The sequence below is a fragment of the Drosophila sechellia genome, chromosome 2R (assembly GCF_004382195.2).
Source record: "Drosophila sechellia strain sech25 chromosome 2R, ASM438219v1, whole genome shotgun sequence".
Classification (NCBI taxonomy): domain Eukaryota; kingdom Metazoa; phylum Arthropoda; class Insecta; order Diptera; family Drosophilidae; genus Drosophila; species Drosophila sechellia.
The window spans coordinates 14,254,537-14,274,416 of record NC_045950.1 but is presented as its reverse complement, the minus strand read 5'-3'; the positions used below and the strand labels follow the sequence as shown (position 1 = coordinate 14,274,416).

Here is a 19,880-nt window from a genome sequence, read left to right as displayed (position 1 = left end):
AAAGTACTACCCTCACATTCTCTTTATTCCATTAAATATACTAAAAGGAAAAGTAGTAGATGCACAACCTGCTATCGAAGTACGCTAGACCGATAGACCCAGGCAAATGCCGCCTTTGCAAATCGATAACAAGCAACGAATAGCTTAGAATTTATAAAGAAGAAAAACATAGAGCCAACATGAGCGAAACCGGTGTTTTCGCTTTTGTAAGTTTGCCGCAGAATCAAAAACTCAATGGATAAAACCTCGTTTGATCTATCTAGGAACTTGGCGATGAACTAGCCACACGCTGTGGCAATACACTTACTGGCGTCTTTGTGCGGGGCTCACGGATTGCACTCAGCGCCTACCGGCATGTGACGCACAGTTCGCGGGATGCGCCCACAGAGACGGCTGGCCAGGATCCGGTGCTCATCTACATGGCGCAGGAGTCGACACTGTTCGACGAGCCCGTTCTGCGCAGCGTACTCGCCGAGGCAAATGCTACGTTCGCCACGCTGCAACAGTTGGGTTCGCGGGCCACACGTGCCGAGTATGTGAATATATCGCGGGCATACCGGAGCATCGTGCGCTCCTGCCTGGAGAAGCTGGAGCAGGCCAAGAAATCGCCGGAGGTGCAGACGGATGAGGCACGCCTGCAACGCTTAAGTGATGCCATCGTTGTGTTCTACGCGGCAGAATGCCTGTGGCATCTCTTCGAGATTCTGTACATTCAGAACAATCAGCTTGTGGTGCCACAGCTGCTCGACTGGGCGCGCTTCCATTCGCCGCAAGCTGAGGACAGAGCCACGGATCTACTGCTCATGGGAGAGGAGGCCAGCGAATCGGATGACTATTGGAGCATTGTCAGATCACTCATTATGCTGGGCGAAATAGACATTACGAGAGCACTTCTTTCGCAGAATCGCAAGGCTGGACAAACGAGCTTCAAGGCGGCCGAACAGATCCTGAAGTCCATGCCAGTGTATCAAGAGGGCTATGCCCTGCAGAAGTTTCATTCGCAGTGGGAGTTCTGGCACGTGGATACGGAGCGCAAGATCCAGTCCGGCTTATTTGCCACGGAGCCGGAGCTGGAGCAGTTGCTTCGTATGGTCGCCGGCGACAACGAGCAGTGGGATGATGGCATCAAAGAGTCCCAGGATTTCTTTGAATACCTTCCAGGATACCTGCTCTTCACCAAGCCCACCTGCAAACCCTTTGAGCTGAAAATAGCGGCAACCCACTGGCTAAACCGATGGTGTCTTCTCCAGCCGGAAAAAAAGCAGTGCGCCATGAACCGCATGGTTTCTCAGCTCATGGATCACGATCTTAAGATATTTATATACGATTCTCAAAAACTTAACGATACACATTGGTTCTCAACGCATTTGATTGATCTTATCCATCATTGTGGTCAGCTGAAGAGCTATTTCGATCAGAACAACATGTGAGTGTCATTGTCAGAAGTTATGTTCAATCAATATGCTATATATGCCATATATTTCATGCACCCACAGCGATCTTCCAGCCCTGCGTCACTCAATGATCTATGAGTACGGCAGCTATCTGATGACGTCCCACAATATGTGGCAGCTGGGCATCGACTATCTGGACTGCTGCAAGCAGGAGGGTCAGGCGGCCATCGAGCTGCTTTTGCCGCGCATCACTTTGCGCAGCGAGCGGCAAGCCACCAAGCTGATTAACCTGGCCAGGCAGCGCGGGCTCATAAGCGTGGAACGGGAGATCTGCAAGGTGCTTTCAAAGCGATCTTACGATAACGAGCGCTATGGCAACGCCCTGGAATGGGCCATTCGCTCCAAGGATGTGCTGCTAGTGACGGCGGTAGCAGATTTTATTTTAAAGGTAACTATAAACCACTTTTGCATGAGTATTGCATTCAATTTGATTTGTATATTGATAGCATTACTCGAAAACTGGCTGCATGCTCTGCCCGGACACCATTGCCAATGTCGGCGGCCGAATGTTTGCCTCGCCACGCTTGGTGTTCCTCTCCAAGTACTTCGAATTCTATGAGTTCTACCGCAACCGCGATTTTCTCTCTGCCTCCGAGCTGCTGGTGAATCTTTTGGAATCCAAAATTACGCCAGACTAGTAAGTTCTTGAATTTACTACGCACATATTTATGAGTAACATGTGTTCTTCCATTAGCTTTTGGCCATCGTTGCTCATCGATTCCATGCCACTGCTAGAGTCAAAGGATCCGAAGATCTTCGCCAAGGAAACGGTGGCCATATTGCATCACATCGAAACCGATTTGGTTCCCATCATCGAACGCAACGTGTCCAAATATGGAAAAGTATGTCTGGCGCTGCTTGCGTTTTACTGATGTCTAATAATTGTGCTATTCCTTCGCAGCACCACTCAGAAACCGTGTTCAAGGACTATCGGGTGGAGAACGTCGACGAAATCCTGAACCTACTGCGCCTGGCCTGCGCACGCAATTTGGCCCGAGCATTGATCATTGAGAACACTATGCCCGTGGTGTGATTTTGAATGCATTTTTAATGTAATTTATTTTGTATTTTTCGCTTTTCCAATACATCGTAATTTGTTATAGATCGCGCTTGCATTGCTAACTTTTTATTCATACGCATTTTGTTTATATCTTGTGCCTCTTTGCTATGTATTTATTGTATACCAACAACACTACTTGACTGGCTGCTGCCCTCTGACTAAAAAGGAAATCCAAGCTGCTGGGGGCTGGAGGGATGTTCACAGTACGCATTTGTAAAATAAGTGTTCCCCTCGAACGATCTCCGTTTCTGGTCAACTATGCTAGTTTGAACGGCGTGGGTAAATCTATAGGATACACTTCTCGGTCATCGGATAGGCGGGCAAACAAAGGTGCTTAGGCCGAACTTAGAACTTAATTTATAAATCAAACACTACGAAGTAATTCAGTATGTAGCTGCACATGGAGGAAGTTGCTCACACACGTATGCGACGCACCTAAGAACTATTAAACAACGCCCAGAGTACAAGGGTAGTTTACACATAGTTTGATGCATATGCGTGGATATATATATATATAATCTATATATCTGTGGGGGGTATGTATATAATTATCATATATTGTGGCTGTTACTTGTTATGAGAATCGCACGGCCTTGTACAAATGTTCGGTTACTACGTACGGAATTCCATTTAAAGTCGCTTGTCTCTTGGCTTGGCCCTCGGACCGCCGCCAACGGCATTGTAAAATGTATCGTTCGCTTGGTAAAAAAAACAATAACTAAACTAAACCAAACTTAGATGAGAGGCCGCCTAAGGGGGGAGTCGCACTGTATACTATCATTCTAATTCTTAACAAACTTCTCTCCTAAACGTTTTACATGCCAAATCACGCCAGGCAACAGAAAATACTCAAATAATCGTATCGTTTTTACTTTTAAGAAGATTTTAGATTACTTTTTGGGATTCCAATCTCGAACTGACAATAAACTTGAATGTATAAATGAATAAATATAAAAGTATATATAAGAGACTTTTATCTAAACTGAATAATCACAATAGACAGCAAAAGAAATAAGAAAGAAAACTTTTGTACGTACATAAAATTTAAACATTTTATAAGCAAAAGAACATGAAAGTTGTCAGTTCGGGATGGAGGATCCTGTTGCCCAGCGCGGGTACCGAGGGACTACGCCGCTTGAGTATTTCGCTTATCGCTACGCCCAATATCGGTTATTAATGTGAGTCTGAGTGTATGTGTCTAATTCTGCTTCGCCGTGCCCGCGGCCGTGGTGGCTGCGGTGGCAGCCGCTATGGCACTGCTGCCCGTAATCGAGCCCAGCCGGGAGAGCGATGGCTCCCGCTTGGGTGGCACGATCGGCTTGGTTGGTATGGGTGGCGGTGCACCGCGAGCGCCCGCTGGCGGCACCGTAACCGGCGGCACGGCAATGGGAACGGGATGAGGATGCGGTGGTGTTGTCTGGTCGAGAGCAGCTGCCGCAGCCAGTGCGGCATACTTGCTGCCGGGCGCCCGCTGGATGGTGGCCGTCGGCTGCATCTTTGCCGGAGAGGGTGAGGGTGGCGCCACCATGGGCACGGTGACCGTAGCAGCCGTCTCAACGGATGCAGCTACTGCTGCAGCTGTTGCTGCTACTCCCATGCTGCCGCTGGAGTTGCTGCTGCTGCTGGTGGTGGTGTTGTTCGTGGTGGTGGTGATGGTGGTAGTGTGGTTGAGCACGGCAGTTAGTGGTGCTATTGCTGCTGTGGCCGTGCCCGTGGGCGCCGTTGCGATTCCAGCGCTCCGGATGTTCTGGCCCGGCGCAATGGAGCGGGCTATGCCGGTCTGTGGTCCCGAGACCGGCATGCTGCTAACCGTGGCTGTTGGCTGCACGATCTTGGCGATGTTCACCATGGGGGGCGTGGCACAGGCGTCGTCTGTAAAAGCGCAGAGAGATGGGATTAGCATTCGGCTTATGACAGCTGCGTAAAACACTAGATTTTCGGATCTCCGAGGCGGATTGGCCTAACCAGAAGACCATTTAGAACTGCAAAGCCATTGCAGATGACTTCTGGGAAGGCCTGGCTTGTGTGGAAATGCTTTGGCATGGTCGTGAAAAGTCTACAGGCGCCACTGGTGTCAATTGGCTACGTTCTGGCTTTTGTCAGGGTGCTCCAATCGCTGGGGTGCGAGCGTGCGGGGTGGACGTGCGGATGCGTGATCTTTGGGTTGGTGCAACGTGAGGTGCACGAGGAACATCACAAAACAAAAAACAAATCACCTTGCAATTGCGTAACATTTTTTCTAACAAAAGATTTCGGCTTCAAGAGGAGTTCGAAAAAAAAGTAATATATATATAGAGTTAAAGTTTGTATATAGAAAATTATAAGGAGGGCAACCATATGTATAATTACAACAGCCAGTTTCCAGGTGGAAGTGCCTCGTCTGGCTAACTCACCGCTGAACTGTCGCGCCTTGGCGGCGGCCACGGACGAGCCGCTGCCACCCAGTTGCTGCTGCTTTTTCAGAGCCTCGTGCTCGCTCCGTAGGGCGTTGAGTTCCTGCTCCAGTTCCTTGACCCTGAAAAACAGAGGTAGAAGATGATATAGTTTGTTCATTCGAACCAAACGACGGCGTTTGACGAACCGGAGTTCCTCCTTGGCTAGTTTGGCAAACAGGACTTTGCGCTCCTGCTCCATGGCATGCGTTTGCTTCTCCAGTTCCTCCTCCATGCGCAGCGACTTTTTGCTCTCCTCCTCCAGACCGTCGGCAATGGTGTCCGAGCGCTGCTTCTCCTCGGCCAGGATTTGGGCCAGATCCTCCGACCGTTTCCCTGCATTCCCATAGATATTATTTTATGAGCAAAGTGGGATATCTAATCTGGCCATACGCACCTTCTTCAATATACTTCATGAGGATCTTTTTGCGCTCCGCAATCAGCAGCAGCACAATCTGCTTTTGTCGATTGCGCTCGTACTCGAGCGTCTCCTGCAGCTTCTTCAGATCCTTCTCCATTTTGGCCACCTGAGCGCGCTCCTCCTCGAGGTCCTGCTTCAGCTTGTTGCGCTCCAATTCCAGGCCGTAGGTGATATCGTCGCCCTGAGCCGTGGTGCTCTCGTGCTTGCGCTTCTCCTCCTCCAGCTCCTGGAGCATACGCTGATTGTTTTCCAGCGATTCGGTCAATATGTTGACCATACGCACATGCGTGGCCCTCTGCTTGCTAACCATCTGATACTGCTGCTCCATTTGCTGCTCAATGATCTGGCGCACCTCCATCTCCGCTTGTGCCGCCTGCGTAGACGACTCCCTCGATATCAGATTGCCATTGAGTGCGATCTTGTCCCGGAATATGGCCGCATACGGATCGTTCGGCTGCAGTCGCTTGGTGCGCAGTTGAGCAATGAGCTGCTTCACCCGCTCGTTCCTCAGGGCGGCTATGCAGACATCCCGTGCCTGCAGTTCGCCCTCCAGGTAGTACAGCATCTTTACCAGCTCGCTGTGCGGCATCTCGGAGCACGTGCGTCCGTTGGTTGCGGTAGCGCTGCTGGCGCTATTGCCCACCGGCAACACCTTGTGCAGCACACCGGGACCCGGTTTCATGGTCTGGAACTCGTGGTTGGCGCTCACGGTGTCGCCGACCGACATTCCGGATCCGGAACAGTTCTCAGTGCCGTACTCCGCGTCCGTCGCTGGTGCCTCCGCAAACGTGTCCGCCACGCTGCTGTTCGAGTTCTGCTCCATTGCCGCCGACTCCTTCGTGTGACTCCCGTCTCGATACCCAATGCCCAATTCCCGATTCCGGATTCCGAACTCCCGATCTCCACCTCCGCTCGGCTCACGGCATACAAAAAAAAAAAGTTTGGTGCGTCGCAGTTAGCAAATTACACGGTATGCAGGCGCTCTGCGATATTTAACTTCTGGCCAGGACTCCGTTTAAGCCCGCTTTTAAGGCAAGTGGCTTTGCGCAACCAGCAATAGCCACAGGAAATTATCTTACAATTTCTTTGTCAATTTGTTGCCCGTGAAAAAGTGGATACTTGCGGCAGTGCTGCCAATTCTGCTCTATTCCCGTCAGATCTGGCTCAGTTACGGGATAGTGCTGCGCATGGCGGGAACATAAAAACATAAACGTCTATTTTTAAATTAGTCAGCATTTTCTTAAATATCCAAATGCACTTTAATTGAGTTATATTTTTGCACTCTTTATTATACTGTTAAGTTGAACTAATTGTATGTAAATGTGCTATGTTCATGATATCCAATATCTTTATAGCCATAAACAGCTTTTATCTTTTATTAAAAAACGGCAGCACCGATTTTATGCGCTGCGCTGCCAACTTGCTTCAAAGAAGAGTAGCGAGTAGCCAGTGTTGGCAAACACGTTAAGTAAGAATCTGCCATTTGGCGCTGTTATGGGTTTTGAAATTATATTTAAATTTATAAGTTCAGAATTATAATATATAATAGCACTTACTTTCTCATAAAAATCGGGGGATGCTGAAAATAAATAAAGCGGTGCAAATTGCCTTAGTTTGGTAGAATATATTATTAAGTACTTTAAACAACTAGATAACAGAGTTATAAACAATTTATTCTTTATTTTTTGTAAACAAATGGCTTTGTGGTGTTGTAGGCCAGGGAATACCTTATGTGCTTGCCAACCAATCGATCGGCTAAAGGTATTAAAGCGGGTTCACGTCTGTAAATCCCTGCCGCCTGTGGTGTCCAGGCCCGCAGACGACACTCCGAGTGCCCCGGCAGCAGGAATCCCATCCAGCCCGCAGAGCTGAGCGTAATATCACAGTTAAGCCTAGTTCCCTCGTTCCTTCCTTGACTTGCCAGAACAATATCCCCATCCTTGCACTGCAATCCCGGCCAGCGACGCAGGCGGGCCTCCAAGTCCTCGCTGGCGAAGGGAACACCCAGAAAGGGCGAGCCCACGTATCTTTTGTACACACTTTCCGCCGCCTCTGTATCAGCTATCATAATAGGAAGATGCTCTGAGGCAAATACAAACACCTTCAGCCAGTCAAAGTGTTTCCTTGGGCTTCTTATTTCCAGCAGATCCAATCTGGCCAGACCGCCCAGCAGGATGCTCATCTGGGGCCGCAGGCGAAAGGCGCGCGGTCGGATCATGGTGGCGGGCTGCAACTTTACCAGCTCCTCGGCGGTAAGTAGTGGGGATATTTGGTCGGGCTGCATCACACCCGGTGTGTCGTAGACCCAACGCGCTTCCTTGTAATCCTTGTGCCGATCGTTAAGCGTTGTAATCGGACGAGAACCACCGGCCATGGCAAAGGCATCATTGACACTCTCGCGCCGATCGAAGGTGCGTCCAACCGGCGCCACTGGTTGAGCAGCTGCCGCTGAACCCGTTTCCCTTGCCACTGCGCGACGCTCCTTTTCTATTGCCGCCTTCTCGCTGCGCTCCGAAACCAATCTCTGGAAACGCTGGTAGACTCGATCGCTTGATGGACGCAGGATCGGAAACCGCAGCAGTTTGAGTGTGGTGCCCGGCCAGGGACAGGTGGTGGCCTTGCGCACCAGGTCACTGGCCTCCGGCCGGCAGTAGTCCGAGTTAAGCAGGATGTTGAATAGCGAGCTCTTGCCCACATTGGTGCAGCCCACCAAATAGACATCGCCTTTGTAGGCCCACGTTTTGTGCAGCTGCGTTATTAGCTCCTCGATGCCATAGCCCGTTTTGGCGGATATCAAACTGACATTCTTGATATTTAGCCCATCTCCACCGCCATGCTTGATGAACTCGCGCTGCAGAGAATCCTTAATATGCTGCAGATAGATGTTGGAGTCGCGCGGCAGCAGATCGACCTTGTTGCCCACCAGGAAGACGGGACGCTTTGCGCCCAATATGTTTTGCATGCCCGGCCAAATGGAGCAGGGAAAATCCAGCAGGTCCACCAGCACAATAGCCAGTGCAAATTTGTCCTGAATGCGTGATATGGTGTCCACATAAGTCGATGGTGCAACCTCCACATCCAGTGCGATGTTGTATTGGTTCAGAAAGTGACAACGCTTGCAGGTAATCGTTTGCAGTTCCTGCTGCGTCCTTCCCCTGAATATTTCACTTGGTATATAGCCGGGCAGAGAGGCATTCGAGCAATGCAGATCCGCGCCGCAGCCGTTGCATGGAACCTTTGAGGCGGGTAACGAAGGATCCGGTGTGCCCTGCTTAGTCGCCCCCTCCTGGGCGCCCTGATAGAACTCGTAGTCGTCCATCCAGTCGTCGGGCAAATGCTGTTGTGCCTCAGGAATTGAGAAAGAGGGTTTTATATTGGTCTCCAGAACGGAGCTGTAATGAACATGCTCGTGACCCTTGTACCGCTCTCTGGCGAGCAGCCACGCCCTGTGCCGGAAGCTCTGTCCCACTTCAGCGACCGTATTCTGCCGCCTCGAACATGTGATAACCACATTTTTATTTATAATTTTATATAAATGTGTGGTTTTAAACATTTTGCAATGCCCACAAGAACTCTCACATTGCCAGGCAAAAGCCGTTTGCTACGAAACCATTTACATAGTCAGGACTGCTAGCCGATAGATTTGAACGATTGTTATATTATTTGGCGTACAAAATTACAAGCATCAATTTAAGCGAAGCATTTTGTGTTATAAATCGAATAAAAGATATTTCAGTACACAAATTTGTGTTTATTAACTGCAAAAAATCAAAACGCATCGAAATTAGGCCGATTCATATCGAACAATCACGAGTCTATCGAAAATCGAAATCGGTGAAAGAGAAAAAAGAAAGCAGCGTTAGCGAGAAAGCAGAGGTGAGTTAAGTGCGGGACAAAAAAAAAAGCGTGTATGTATTAAAATTGAAACAAAAAGATATAGAAAAAGCGTGTCCACGGCGCAATTAGCGTGCTCCTGCGGCGGTCAGCAGGCGATATACGCATTGGTAAAAGTACAGAGTACACGCCGAGTAAGCAGTAGCGCACAAAAAATAAAATGATTAGGAAAGTGTGTGGAAAAAAGACAAGTGTATGTGAACTCCGACTGTATGTGTGCGTGACGTGACTGTATGCGTGCTGCTGCTGCGTCTATATGAAATAAAAAGTAACGCGAAACGCGACCTAATTTTAACCAAATATTACAATAATATTTGCATAAACAAAGGCGGCTCGGTAAATGTGACGCCAGGCATTTTGTTGGTTCCTGCGGCTTTCCAAGAACGTTTGCCGCCGCCATTGTCTAGGCAAAAACAAAAGAAAAGAATTGGAAGAGAATAAATCCCAGACGAGCACACTATTCCGTGGAGTTCTTCCCGATTGAGTAATGCAATAACAACAAACGGAGTTGCTCAAATTGTTGAGTGTTGCAACTTTCGTTGGAACTCGTTTCGAACTGTTGTTGTTGTTGATTTTGTCGCTCGCATCGCTCACTCACTTACTCACCGACTCACTCGCTCCTTTCCATTCTCCTGATGTTACCAAAACTGGTCTTCAAGAAGCAACAATGCAGTTTCTTGACGGGGAAGGGGAAAAATCAATAGTTCGGAAATTAGACAACTTTCAACATCCACGATTCAACGAAATGCACTCAGCCTAGAAGAAGCTACCGATAACCCCGGACGCAAGAGCAAGCGAGATAGTTGCCGCCGTCTACCCACACTGGCACACAGCCACACACTTACACTTATGCAGCTGAATTTCCAGCGATGTCTGCTCTGCCTTTTAAGTTGTTGTTGTTGTAATGTAATTGCGAAATCATAACGGCAGTTGAAAGTTGAGAGCGCTTAGCCAAAGAGAGCGAGGGACACAGAGAGAGCGTGAGACTAAAGTTTAAGCTCTGGCGGCAAACTAGATGCCCTGCTCTCCCCCACCCACGCAGATATATACAGCCGGCCGCCAGTGTAGCGCATATGAGAGTCGCATCAACAATAACGCTATTTCCTCAAGAAGGAAAACACATGTTGGCCGCACAGTGGGATGGAGTGGGAGTGTAGTGAAGACAAAGTCACTGAATGGAAGTGCGAATGGTGCCGCCATCTTGGTTCTTTTTTGGTCCAAAAACCACGGAATGAATGCTATTTAACTGGAGTGTGCCTAAAAATACATTGCCATCGGCAGCTGAAGCGTGCATCGCGTGCAACAGACAAATTCCGCGTTCTAAGCCACTGTACCGCATACGAATTCAAATAAGCAAAGTATACACATGTGTGTACAACTGAAAATGCAGAAATTGCCTTGAAAAGTGAAAGGCATTCAACAGAGCGAGCCAGCGACGATTTGATATTTTTGCCTCTTTGCTTAACCTTTGCTGGCAGCTGTTTGCTGTTTTTATTTAGCGCTGGCTCAGCACTTTGACATTTTCCAGCTCACTCACACATGCACAGAGTAACAACGCGGTGCATTCCGAACTCCCATTTCCCACTGCACAAACGCTGCACATGCGCCGCAGCACTTTTATATTTGGAGAATACTTTTGGCCAAGAGACGTGCTCTTTTGCAATGCTCTCGTAACGCTCGCTGCTAATTTCGCCAAGCTGCTGTTGTTTGTTTGTCTTACCCTGCCTTGCCGTTGCCGTTCGTTCACTAATGCTGTCTGTTTACTTCTCTTGCAGAGTGCGACAAAGAAAACCCAAGCGAAAAACCCACGGATTAAGCGGTCCGCTGCGAATTAAGCCCATCTAACGGTGAACCTTTCGGCCACTAGTCCAAATTAAGCCTCCTGCCCACCCCCTCCCAGCATTCTGTCCAGCGAGCGCGACGCCCCCACAAAACAAAAGCTTCTTCATGATGTCGTCGGATCAACAGTTCTTTCTGAAATGGAACGATTTTCAAACGAATATGGTGACCTCGTTCCGTCACCTGCGCGACGAGAAGAGCTTCACAGATGTAAGTACCCCCAAATGAATCTTTCCAGAATCTTTACTGATGATGATATTAGATGTCAATATATTTTGAAATCCAGTCAAAATCAAGCCATAGAAGTTCGACTGTAGTTGACCAGTCCCAGGGGCGCGCTGAGGTTTATTATGCTACTCTTGGCCCGATTGGCTTGCGGCCGCCCCTCGTGGAGGGTCAGTCACCGGCTGAGCTCACTTGGTCTGACTAGCTGCTACCTGGCGGCCCTCACGCTCTTTTCAATTCGTTTTTCTTTTACCTGTGTTTGTTCTTCGCTCTGCGTTTTTGTCTAATTTGTTGCGGTGAAAATGCCTGGCGGATCTTACTGATTTCCCAATACTTATTGTTCACAGGTAACACTCGCCTGCGAGGGCCAAACATGCAAAGCCCACAAAATGGTGCTTTCCGCTTGCAGTCCCTACTTTAAAGCGCTACTGGAGGTGAGTTTTTCACGCGGTTATAACTAAGCAATCGTTTGATAATGTAATGTATGCACCCGCAGGAGAACCCATCGAAGCATCCGATCATTATCCTGAAAGATGTATCCTACATTCACCTACAGGCTATACTGGAGTTCATGTACGCCGGTGAGGTGAACGTGTCCCAGGAACAATTGCCAGCATTTCTTAAGACCGCCGATCGCCTCAAAGTGAAAGGCCTGGCAGAGACACCCAGTTCGATAAAGCGGGAAGGTTGATGGTATTAAACAATAAACGAAACAAAAAATACATAATAAATAACAACAACCAACTATAAGAAACTTATATGTACGCAAGAAAACAAAATTCCAACCAGCGGCAAAAGAAACAACATTACGAGAACGACATTTGGTATACAAATTCATGTAAGAGTGCACTAAGGAGGATGATGAACACCAACGGATGACCACACAAAGCTGAAGCTGGACAGATTGAAATGATAAGCCTGTAAAGTAGAGGTGGAGGCCAAATCCGCCCGCCCACTCCCACACCCGCTCATTCACATCTGATCAACCAAATTGCAAAAAACAACACTTACCGACAACCCCACAAAACTCGATTTGAATTATTTTTGTTTAATTTCTGCATAAAATAGTTTGTAATATATTATTAACAATACAAACCACTCTGTATAAATAAAACGATATGGACAGCAGCCCCTAAAGCAAAACAAAACGTAACGAAACGAAACAAAACAAAACAAAAAACGCACTTTTGTAAAGTAATTAAAGAAGATCCATTTAAAATATATAAATATAATTATAAATATAGTGTGAAATGTGCAAGTAGATGGAAAAAGCCACGACGGGCGCGAATATTACAACACATTCGGTTAGTTTTTAAGCCACTAACTACAACCCCAGACATGCCACGCCTCCAGACAGACAAACTCATTTTCATCTATATTTAAACAATAAATTAGAAACAAATTCAAAATTGTACTTCAATTAATTATGTGTGGACAAGCGCGTTTTTTTCCCACTTCTGATCGCACGCGAGATACATACATATATTTTATGAATAAAAAAACGAAATAAAGGTGTTTCAGTGCGAAGCTAGCAGTTCTACACAGTTTAAACAAAAGATTAAGGAAATACGTTAGAATGAAAAATACAACTTGAGTAAAAACTATACTTGAATATTATTACATAAAGTAAAATATTTATATGTATGTATATGTATACATGTGAGCATAGATTTAAAGAAACTACGGTAAATAAACAGAATAATTAATACAAAAAACAAAAAAAAAAAAAAACAAATGCAAACCATCCTGAGCTTTTCATTAAATTACGATTCGAAAACAGGTCGATTTGCATGTCTCTGCATTTATTTTAGTAGTCTTTCATAACATCCTTCACAAGCTTCGTACTTTGTATACAGTAATTCGTTTACAAATTAACAAAAATATGTTTGCTTAGCTTAAATTACACTAATATTTGATATATTGCCGATTGGATCTCGCCTGCTGCTGTACATGCATGCAGCCAATATAGATCAATATGCACAATAAGCCACAGTTCCTAATTATTGAAACAGTACGCATTGCGCGTGTGCAGTTCGAATGGATCGAGGCGCATCTTCTCCTGGTTGTCCTCAACGAAGCGCGTCACATCCGCCACGAGATTCGGTCGCTCCTCGGCGCTGGCGGCGCACGGCGACCAGATCTTAATGCTATGGTCAATGCCACTGGTGGCCAGCATGCAAATGCTCGGATGCGGTTGCACGCAGTTCACGATGGCACTGTCCGCCCGATAAACGGCGCGTATCTTGCCCGTGTCTCCCTCCCAAATGTACATGTTGCCGTCATCCGAACCAGCGGCTATGAACTCGCCCTGGCTGCCCAAATAGTTGGCCTCCTTTATGTCCGTCGTGATGTTGCAGTGGCCCACATAGCGTTGCATATAGTCGCGCGCCGTGGAACGGAGATCATATTCGGCGTCCTTCAGACGCATGTAGTGTAAGCCATCATCCATTTCCACTGGCTGTGGCTCGGGTGCATCGGGACTCTGTGTCTGTCGTCGATTCTCCTTGATGTCCTTGTTCAGCATGAGCACGCCGTGATTGTTTGCGAAGTTGGGGAAACGCTGAATGAGTGCCTGCAAGCACTGATCCGCATCCTGGGGTCGATGCAGCTCAAGCAATGCCCTGGCCAGCCGAAAGTGGGCCTTCACATAACTGGGATCCAGACGCAGGGCCTCATGACAATCCCTAAGTGCCGCATATATGTCACCAAACCAGCCGCGTCGTATTAGAGCCGTCGCTCTGTTCAGATAGAGGACCTCTCCTTGTGGATATTTCGCCAAAGCCGCTGAGTACGCATCAATTGCATCCACAAGTTTGCCATTCTCAAGAAAGTTATTGCCCTCCTTCTTATGCACCTCTATTTCGGTTGGCAGCGAACGACTTCTTCTGTGTGGCATCTTCACCGGCTCCTCCTCATGAACGAGTGTTGATGTGAAGGCGGGCAGATCGTAGAAAACCGGAGGCTCACCGTGATTCAGATCGAAGCGGTAGACGTGCTCGCAACCGATGTTGACCAGAAGCTCTGTGCCATTGCCATTGAACGTAAGATAAGTGATTCCCCGTGGCTCGTGGACAATGTTCCGACTGACGTTTTTCACGATCTGTCCGGGAGCATAGTACGCCACGCAGGCAGAGAGACCTTAAAAGGATAAGGGTTCAATATGCATATGTATGAGCTGCAGAGCCTACAAATTCAAATACCCACCATTGCCGTCGGTGGAGGGCAGCTTGCGGCGATCGTACACCCGGGCAAAGGGATCGTTGGTGCCCACGGCCAGGTATTCCGTCCTTCTGGGATTTATGGCCAGACATTTGGCCTCTGTGTTCTCCACCTGATCGTGCAGGTTCAAGAGCCTGACACCAATACCTTCCTCGGGACGGCAGCGATGTGGCTCCCGTATATCCAGCTGCAGTATGCAGCCGTCCTCTCCCGCCGACCAGAAGACGTGCGGCGAGTCCTGGGCGGTGGCCAAGCGCTTCGCCCGCGAATAATGGCATATACAAGAAAAAAGGGTCTCGTTCGGGTCGTTGATGTCGTAGACGTAGATGAACTTATCCGCTGCACACGTAGCCACAATGCTGTTGTTGGTCTTGGGCAGAAATTTCACAGAGAACACGTTGCCCAGATGCTTGGTCCTGATGACATGAACAAGCTTCTTTCGGAACGGATCCCAGATCATCACACGATAGTCGTCGGATCCGGAGGCCAGCCACATACCATCAGTGGTCCACTCCAGGCAGTTGACGCATCCCTCATGACCGACGAGCACTGCCTCCTGCTCCAACCTGTCCACGTAGGCCGGCGATGCCAGCAGACGTCGCCGGAGCATCTCGTCCAGCTCATGACCGTATTGCTGGCGCTGCCAGTGCAAGGAGCTGGCGTTCAAGGGCGTGTGCTGGCGCTGATAGCGCGAACTAGAGTACTTTACGCGATACAGTTCATCGCTCGACATTATCTCCGACTGCTTTGGATAGGATTATGACACTTGTTTCCGTTTGTTTTCGTCTCGTTCTCCGTTTAATTCATTTTGCATTCGCTTAGTGCCCCTGCCCCGCTTCGCCACCCCTTCCGTCTACAACCTTGCTGTTGTTGACACCTGTGCGCGGCGTTGCCAGGCCAGCGCGTTTCGCCGTAACGGGATCGAAGAACCAAATTTCAGTTATGGAAAATGTATTTATTTTTTCTAAAACACACGAGAAGTGAAAGATTAAGTAGAGTCTAGCACTCAACTGACTTAAGCCGCCTACGAAGGCAGACGTAAATTCATTTGAAAAACCTCCTAAACTCAACACTTGACAACTTGCATTGATGTTTTGCTTTTAGGAAAAATAACAAATAAATGGGTAAAACGTATAGTAAAAAAAATTTTAACCAATTGCAAGTTCCGCTCTAGTCGACGGTTTTTTAGGGCTGGAAAATGGTGGAACATTTGAGGGATTATAACAGTTTTACCATCTGGTAACATTGCCAGGTAAACTAAAAAAATCGAATTGATTTATTTAATTCCACGGAAGACGCGACGTTGACTGAAAAGCTAAGACATGTCCAACGAAAAAGAGGACGAGTGCGACAAGCACAAGCAGCAGGCGACGGCGGACGCCAAGTCCACGTCGAGCGAGGATTCGGATGAGTACCAATCGGCCGGTGAGGGCGAGGATGGCGACGGCGATGGTGACGGTGATTCCCCAGCGGAGCACCCGCCTAACAAAACGAGCCCAACGGTCGCCGTCACGCCCACAGCAAAGGCAACATCGCCACTGCCCACTGTGAAGACAACATCCGATGCCCTGGACTATCCTATGCACCGGAGTGTTTTCGAGGACGACATCAAGTCGCTGCAGCGACGACTTCTCTTGAGCACGGCCCAAGACGAAGTGGGTCGAAAGGATAAGCACGGCAATACGCCACTCCATCTGGCCGTAATGCTGGGCAGAAAGCACGCTGTCCGTTTGCTTCTGGCCCAAAACGCCCCCGTAAAGATCAAGAACAATGAGGGCTGGTCCCCGCTGTCCGAGGCCATTAGCTACGGAGACCGCCAGACAATCACCCAGGTGCTGCGAATGCTAAAGCTGCAGTCCCGCGAACACATGGAGAGTCGGCGGGAGAAGCTGGTCAACGCGCTGCGCCAGATGCAGGACTTCTACATGGAATTCAAGTGGGATTTTCAATCCTGGCTGCCACTGGTATCCCGCATCCTGCCCTCGGACATCTGCCGGCTTTACAAGTCGGGCGCCTCCATTCGTTTGGACACCACACTGGTGGACTTCAATGATATGCGTTGGGAGCGAGGGGACATATCGTTCTTGTTTAGAGGTGAGGCGCCGGCAAGGGAATCACTGGTTCTGTTGGACAATGAGCAGGAGTGCTTTCAGCGGCTGCGATACGAGGAATCAGACATGGAGGATGAGGTGGATGTGCTCATGTCGACCGATATACTGGCGACCCAGATGTCCACCAAGACGATACAATTCGCACGGGCGCAACGCGGCTGGATATTCCGCGCCAATCGCAAGGAGCTCATTGGGGGCCAATACCAGTGCGAAATCTACACCATCCAGGGTTTAATCCTGAAGCAGCGTAAGAGGCGGGAACACCTGTCACACGAGGATCTACAAAAGAACCGCGCCATTGTCGAGACTATTACCAAGGGTGGCAGCCAGCAGCCGGATACGCGTCGCTCCAGCCTAGGCAGCCAGCACACGGCCACGCCGCCAGAGACCAACACACCAACGGCTCCAAATGGCATCTCACTGCCGGAGCTGCCGCGTCGCAGCTCGCTGCAGGCCCCGCCGCCTCCCACAGTCACCTGGCGTCAGTATCTCGATGCGGAGGTCGGTAAGTGCCCGCAACTGGGCCGGACACCCGTGCACAAGCAATCCAACAAGACGCTGCGAGCAACGGTAGCCATGAGCAAGGACTTTCCACTTAGCGTGGACATGCTGCTGGACGTTCTGGAAGTCGTGGCACCCCTAAAACACATCAACAAGCTGCGCGAATTCGTCACGCTGAAGCTACCGACGGGCTTTCCCGTGAAGATTGAGATACCCGTACTGCACACGGTGACCGCCAAGGTGACGTTCCAAAAATTCGAGTTCCGCGACAACATCCCCGCCAAGATGTTCGAGGTGCCATCGCACTACTGGGAGGATGTGCGTCGCTTTCAGGACTTATGACCAGGCGACGGAGAAGCCGCGCCAAAGGCCAAAGCACCAACCGGCGGAGCGACCGGAGCAGCGACTGGCGTTCGTGTCGACTTGAATCGCAATGCGTCCTCGCCCTCCATTGCGGAGTTCGATTGATGAGGCGTCTACCGCGACACACGCCTCTCATCCTGCCCGTCCGCCTGTCCCACACATTTCATGTCGCGTTTTGTGATCACTCCAGCAAAAGTCGGAGGATACAGCTCGAACGCGGGCGGCTTGGTTATGTATGTATGCTTAAGAGGAAAAAACCCACAAACAAAATTGCAATTTTCAATATTAGGATGGAATCCCATATTCTCGCTGTCCAAATCCAAATTAGACGCTCTGAAAATTGCAATTTTACATTTACGTTTTGTTATGTACTGTATTTGTTTTTAATCGCCTCCGCAAGGCGGGTCATTACTTAGTAGTAATTATTAAGCACAGGCTCGTCATTTTTCACAGCCCGAGTGAATGAATCACTTCAACTTCAAATTATGTTTTCAGATTGCAACCCTATTTGGTGGGGTGCGGTCCCAAAACAGCTGCTCCACTTGCGAAGAATCCAGAAAGTTCTCTTTCCCAAATTGCCTTTCGTATCTGCCGATAATCGCGGCGCTGCGAAGGTAAAACTAAATGTCCAATCTGCAGAATTGCTGGCTGATAGCCACGTTGACAGCAGCAATTGGCTAAGTTTTTAGTTTGTAAGTGATTAGATGTTGTCCAATATCCGATCGTTTCGCAAAACGTTCATCATTTTATGTCCATATCCCCTTTCCGTGTTTAGTGCAATTTCATATCTAGTTTTAAGGTCAACTGGGAAAGGAGACAGCTTTTTCGAAAAAAAGAGTCCACATAACCGCTTGAAGAGCGTTCTTTTTCTACTTAGGATATGTGTACTAGAGAATCGATCGCAAAACCATTTCCAATCGCCTTTCCTCGCAATAGTCTCAAGTATTTAGAAGTGCGCAAAACTGAGAACAGCTCCACAAATCAATTATTAATAAATATTTATACATACGCATGTACCCAAGTATTTATTTAGTTCCATTCTAGCCAATTATTTATACTGCAAAGAGCGTCTGTACTTGCTTTGTATTTGTTAATCAACAAAAGCAGCTAGCGCCGGAATTAGTTTCGGTTCGCATTGCTTTGCTGTGATTTTGCCCTTTTTAAAACAAAATATGACTAAACACCACATGTATTTATATTTATGTATGTATAACTGCCATTGCTTGCTTTTCTTCGGACACCATTTTTTATTTCGTTTATAGAAATCCAATCCACTTAGGTCAAATCAAGGCGATAATCAAATGAAATTGTTTTTAAACCGTAATCCTAGATCAAAACACATATTCACAAGAATTCTGATGTAAGCAAAAATCAGTATATTTTACTAGGTAAGGGCAATTTATTGAAACATTTATATTTATACGTGGCCACCCTAACTGTAATTAAACCGAGCAATTGTATACGCTCTAAAAAATAATTATATACACAAACTGTAAATGTGCAAACCCAAGAGAATGTGTGTTTTATTTATAAACAAACGGGAGTCGTTGGGATTTGAAATTGAATGTGGGCGCGCGTTCTTGGTCGTTACACTACACTGCCCAGCGGGGGTGTGCTGCCGACTGCGGGCGCTTTTCAACACTACAACTGGCTGAATCAGCTGCTTGAATCACAAAATACCCACAAATTGTAACAAAATTTCGTCTCTGAAACGAAATAAGCGATAATTGAAGCCTACCAAGATGATTGTCCCACGCCTGGCACTTCCCATAAGCCTTGCCCTGCAGCGCGTCTCGCGCCGGGTGGCGGAACACCCCCATAACCTAAGGATCCTGCAGCGCCACATGTCCAGCGTGTACTTCCGCAGTGGAGCCATCAAACCCAAGCCCGAGGAGATGCCCTTCGGCCTGCTGGCCATCTTCTGTGCCGTCATACCGGGACTCTTCGTGGGCGCCACCATCAGCAAGAACGTGGCCAACTTTCTGGAGGAGAACGATCTGTTCGTGCCCGCGGATGACGACGACGACGAGGATTAAGCAATCCGGTCACTTGACAATCTCCATGTGGGAGTGCCTCCTAGTCGGGATAAATGTGTTGGCTACGTGTCTTTGTCCCACGCATAGGAACCCAGCTCTCGGCCATATATTTATTCATCCTTTAGCCTCCTTTTTCTACATACATATAAGAATTCGCGCAGCTCTTGCATTTTTTGTGTATTGTCGTGTATTCTTCAAATCCCGCATTGATATTTTCGCTTTCTAAATGTTAACTATGCTTGTTAAATACTTGAATGTACTAGAATTAAATAAAGTTTATTCGACTATGCTTAAAACCTGTCTGTTATTATATAATGGCCTGCTA

General features: G+C 48.1%; 7 protein-coding genes across 10 annotated transcripts; 4 read left to right on the top strand and 3 right to left on the bottom strand.

The window, feature by feature from the left end:
* Positions 1-95: 95 nt before the first annotated feature.
* LOC6609747 (nuclear pore complex protein Nup75) lies at positions 96-2,556 on the top strand. Its single transcript, XM_032716885.1, has 6 exons — positions 96-206; positions 264-1,426; positions 1,497-1,842; positions 1,901-2,091; positions 2,149-2,296; positions 2,356-2,556. Exons 1-6 carry the CDS (start codon positions 180-182, stop codon positions 2,485-2,487), a joined length of 2,007 nt encoding a protein of 668 aa, XP_032572776.1. The 5' UTR covers positions 96-179; the 3' UTR covers positions 2,488-2,556.
* LOC6609746 (uncharacterized protein CG10915) lies at positions 2,485-6,510 on the bottom strand. Of its 2 annotated transcripts, XM_032716887.1 has the most exons (5): positions 5,344-6,510; positions 5,096-5,282; positions 4,908-5,029; positions 4,731-4,770; positions 4,295-4,386 (listed from the first exon to the last, which is right to left on the bottom strand). In XM_032716887.1, exons 1-4 carry the CDS (start codon positions 6,188-6,190, stop codon positions 4,754-4,756), a joined length of 1,173 nt encoding a protein of 390 aa, XP_032572778.1. In that variant the 5' UTR covers positions 6,191-6,510; the 3' UTR covers positions 4,295-4,386; positions 4,731-4,753. The 2 variants fall into 2 exon arrangements, with proteins under 2 accessions (XP_002034400.1, XP_032572778.1); XM_002034364.2 differs by lacking the exon at positions 4,731-4,770 and having other exon boundaries at positions 2,485-4,386.
* A 517-nt stretch (positions 6,511-7,027) lies between these two features.
* LOC6609745 (nitric oxide-associated protein 1) lies at positions 7,028-9,051 on the bottom strand. Its single transcript, XM_002034363.2, has one exon. The coding sequence runs from the start codon at positions 8,918-8,920 to the stop codon at positions 7,046-7,048; it is 1,875 nt and encodes a 624-aa protein (XP_002034399.1). The 5' UTR covers positions 8,921-9,051; the 3' UTR covers positions 7,028-7,045.
* Positions 9,052-9,160: 109 nt separating this feature from the next.
* Positions 9,161-12,405, top strand: LOC6609744 (longitudinals lacking protein-like). Of its 3 annotated transcripts, none has more exons than XM_002034362.2 (4): positions 9,161-9,243; positions 11,037-11,310; positions 11,673-11,759; positions 11,822-12,405. In XM_002034362.2, the coding sequence occupies exons 2-4, from the start codon at positions 11,209-11,211 to the stop codon at positions 12,014-12,016; spliced, it is 384 nt and encodes a 127-aa protein (XP_002034398.2). In that variant the 5' UTR covers positions 9,161-9,243; positions 11,037-11,208; the 3' UTR covers positions 12,017-12,405. The 3 variants fall into 3 exon arrangements, with proteins under 3 accessions (XP_002034398.2, XP_032572780.1, XP_032572781.1); XM_032716889.1 differs by lacking the exon at positions 9,161-9,243 and adding an exon at positions 9,259-9,275; XM_032716890.1 differs by lacking the exon at positions 9,161-9,243 and adding an exon at positions 9,355-9,371.
* A 554-nt stretch (positions 12,406-12,959) lies between these two features.
* On the bottom strand, positions 12,960-15,414 carry LOC6609743 (WD and tetratricopeptide repeats protein 1). Its single transcript, XM_002034361.2, has 2 exons — positions 14,530-15,414; positions 12,960-14,463 (listed from the first exon to the last, which is right to left on the bottom strand). Exons 1-2 carry the CDS (start codon positions 15,275-15,277, stop codon positions 13,322-13,324), a joined length of 1,890 nt encoding a protein of 629 aa, XP_002034397.1. The 5' UTR covers positions 15,278-15,414; the 3' UTR covers positions 12,960-13,321.
* Positions 15,415-15,755: 341 nt separating this feature from the next.
* Positions 15,756-19,029, top strand: LOC6609742 (ankyrin repeat domain-containing protein 13C). The gene has a single exon (XM_002034360.2). It carries the CDS (start codon positions 15,867-15,869, stop codon positions 17,496-17,498), a length of 1,632 nt encoding a protein of 543 aa, XP_002034396.1. The 5' UTR covers positions 15,756-15,866; the 3' UTR covers positions 17,499-19,029.
* A 121-nt stretch (positions 19,030-19,150) lies between these two features.
* LOC6609741 (essential MCU regulator, mitochondrial) lies at positions 19,151-19,851 on the top strand. The gene has a single exon (XM_002034359.2). The coding sequence runs from the start codon at positions 19,262-19,264 to the stop codon at positions 19,553-19,555; it is 294 nt and encodes a 97-aa protein (XP_002034395.1). The 5' UTR covers positions 19,151-19,261; the 3' UTR covers positions 19,556-19,851.
* The last annotated feature ends 29 nt before the right edge of the window (positions 19,852-19,880 follow it).

What these genes read in the sequence shown, in the direction of transcription:
- LOC6609747 (XM_032716885.1), top strand. Translation starts at nt 180, where the DNA reads ATGAGCGAAACCGGTGTTTTCGCTTTT. An exon ending in TATTTCGATCAGAACAACAT is followed by an intron (nt 1,427 to 1,496) that starts GTGAGTGTCATT and finishes ATGCACCCACAG; the next exon opens with CGATCTTCCAGCCCTGCGTC. An exon ending in ACGTGTCCAAATATGGAAAA is followed by an intron (nt 2,297 to 2,355) that starts GTATGTCTGGCG and finishes ATTCCTTCGCAG; the next exon opens with CACCACTCAGAAACCGTGTT.
- LOC6609746 (XM_002034364.2), bottom strand. Translation starts at nt 6,190, where the DNA reads ATGGAGCAGAACTCGAACAGCAGCGTGGCGGACACGTTTGCGGAGGCA. An exon ending in CTAGCCAAGGAGGAACTCCG is followed by an intron (nt 5,030 to 5,095) that starts GTTCGTCAAACG and finishes TCTGTTTTTCAG; the next exon opens with GGTCAAGGAACTGGAGCAGG. An exon ending in CAAGGCGCGACAGTTCAGCG is followed by an intron (nt 4,387 to 4,907) that starts GTGAGTTAGCCA and finishes GCGCTTTTACAG; the next exon opens with ACGACGCCTGTGCCACGCCC.
- LOC6609745 (XM_002034363.2), bottom strand. Translation starts at nt 8,920, where the DNA reads ATGTTTAAAACCACACATTTATATAAAATTATAAATAAAAATGTGGTT.
- LOC6609744 (XM_002034362.2), top strand. Translation starts at nt 11,209, where the DNA reads ATGATGTCGTCGGATCAACAGTTCTTTCTGAAATGGAACGATTTTCAA. An exon ending in ACGAGAAGAGCTTCACAGAT is followed by an intron (nt 11,311 to 11,672) that starts GTAAGTACCCCC and finishes TATTGTTCACAG; the next exon opens with GTAACACTCGCCTGCGAGGG. An exon ending in ACTTTAAAGCGCTACTGGAG is followed by an intron (nt 11,760 to 11,821) that starts GTGAGTTTTTCA and finishes ATGCACCCGCAG; the next exon opens with GAGAACCCATCGAAGCATCC.
- LOC6609743 (XM_002034361.2), bottom strand. Translation starts at nt 15,277, where the DNA reads ATGTCGAGCGATGAACTGTATCGCGTAAAGTACTCTAGTTCGCGCTAT. An exon ending in GCCCTCCACCGACGGCAATG is followed by an intron (nt 14,464 to 14,529) that starts GTGGGTATTTGA and finishes TATCCTTTTAAG; the next exon opens with GTCTCTCTGCCTGCGTGGCG.
- LOC6609742 (XM_002034360.2), top strand. Translation starts at nt 15,867, where the DNA reads ATGTCCAACGAAAAAGAGGACGAGTGCGACAAGCACAAGCAGCAGGCG.
- LOC6609741 (XM_002034359.2), top strand. Translation starts at nt 19,262, where the DNA reads ATGATTGTCCCACGCCTGGCACTTCCCATAAGCCTTGCCCTGCAGCGC.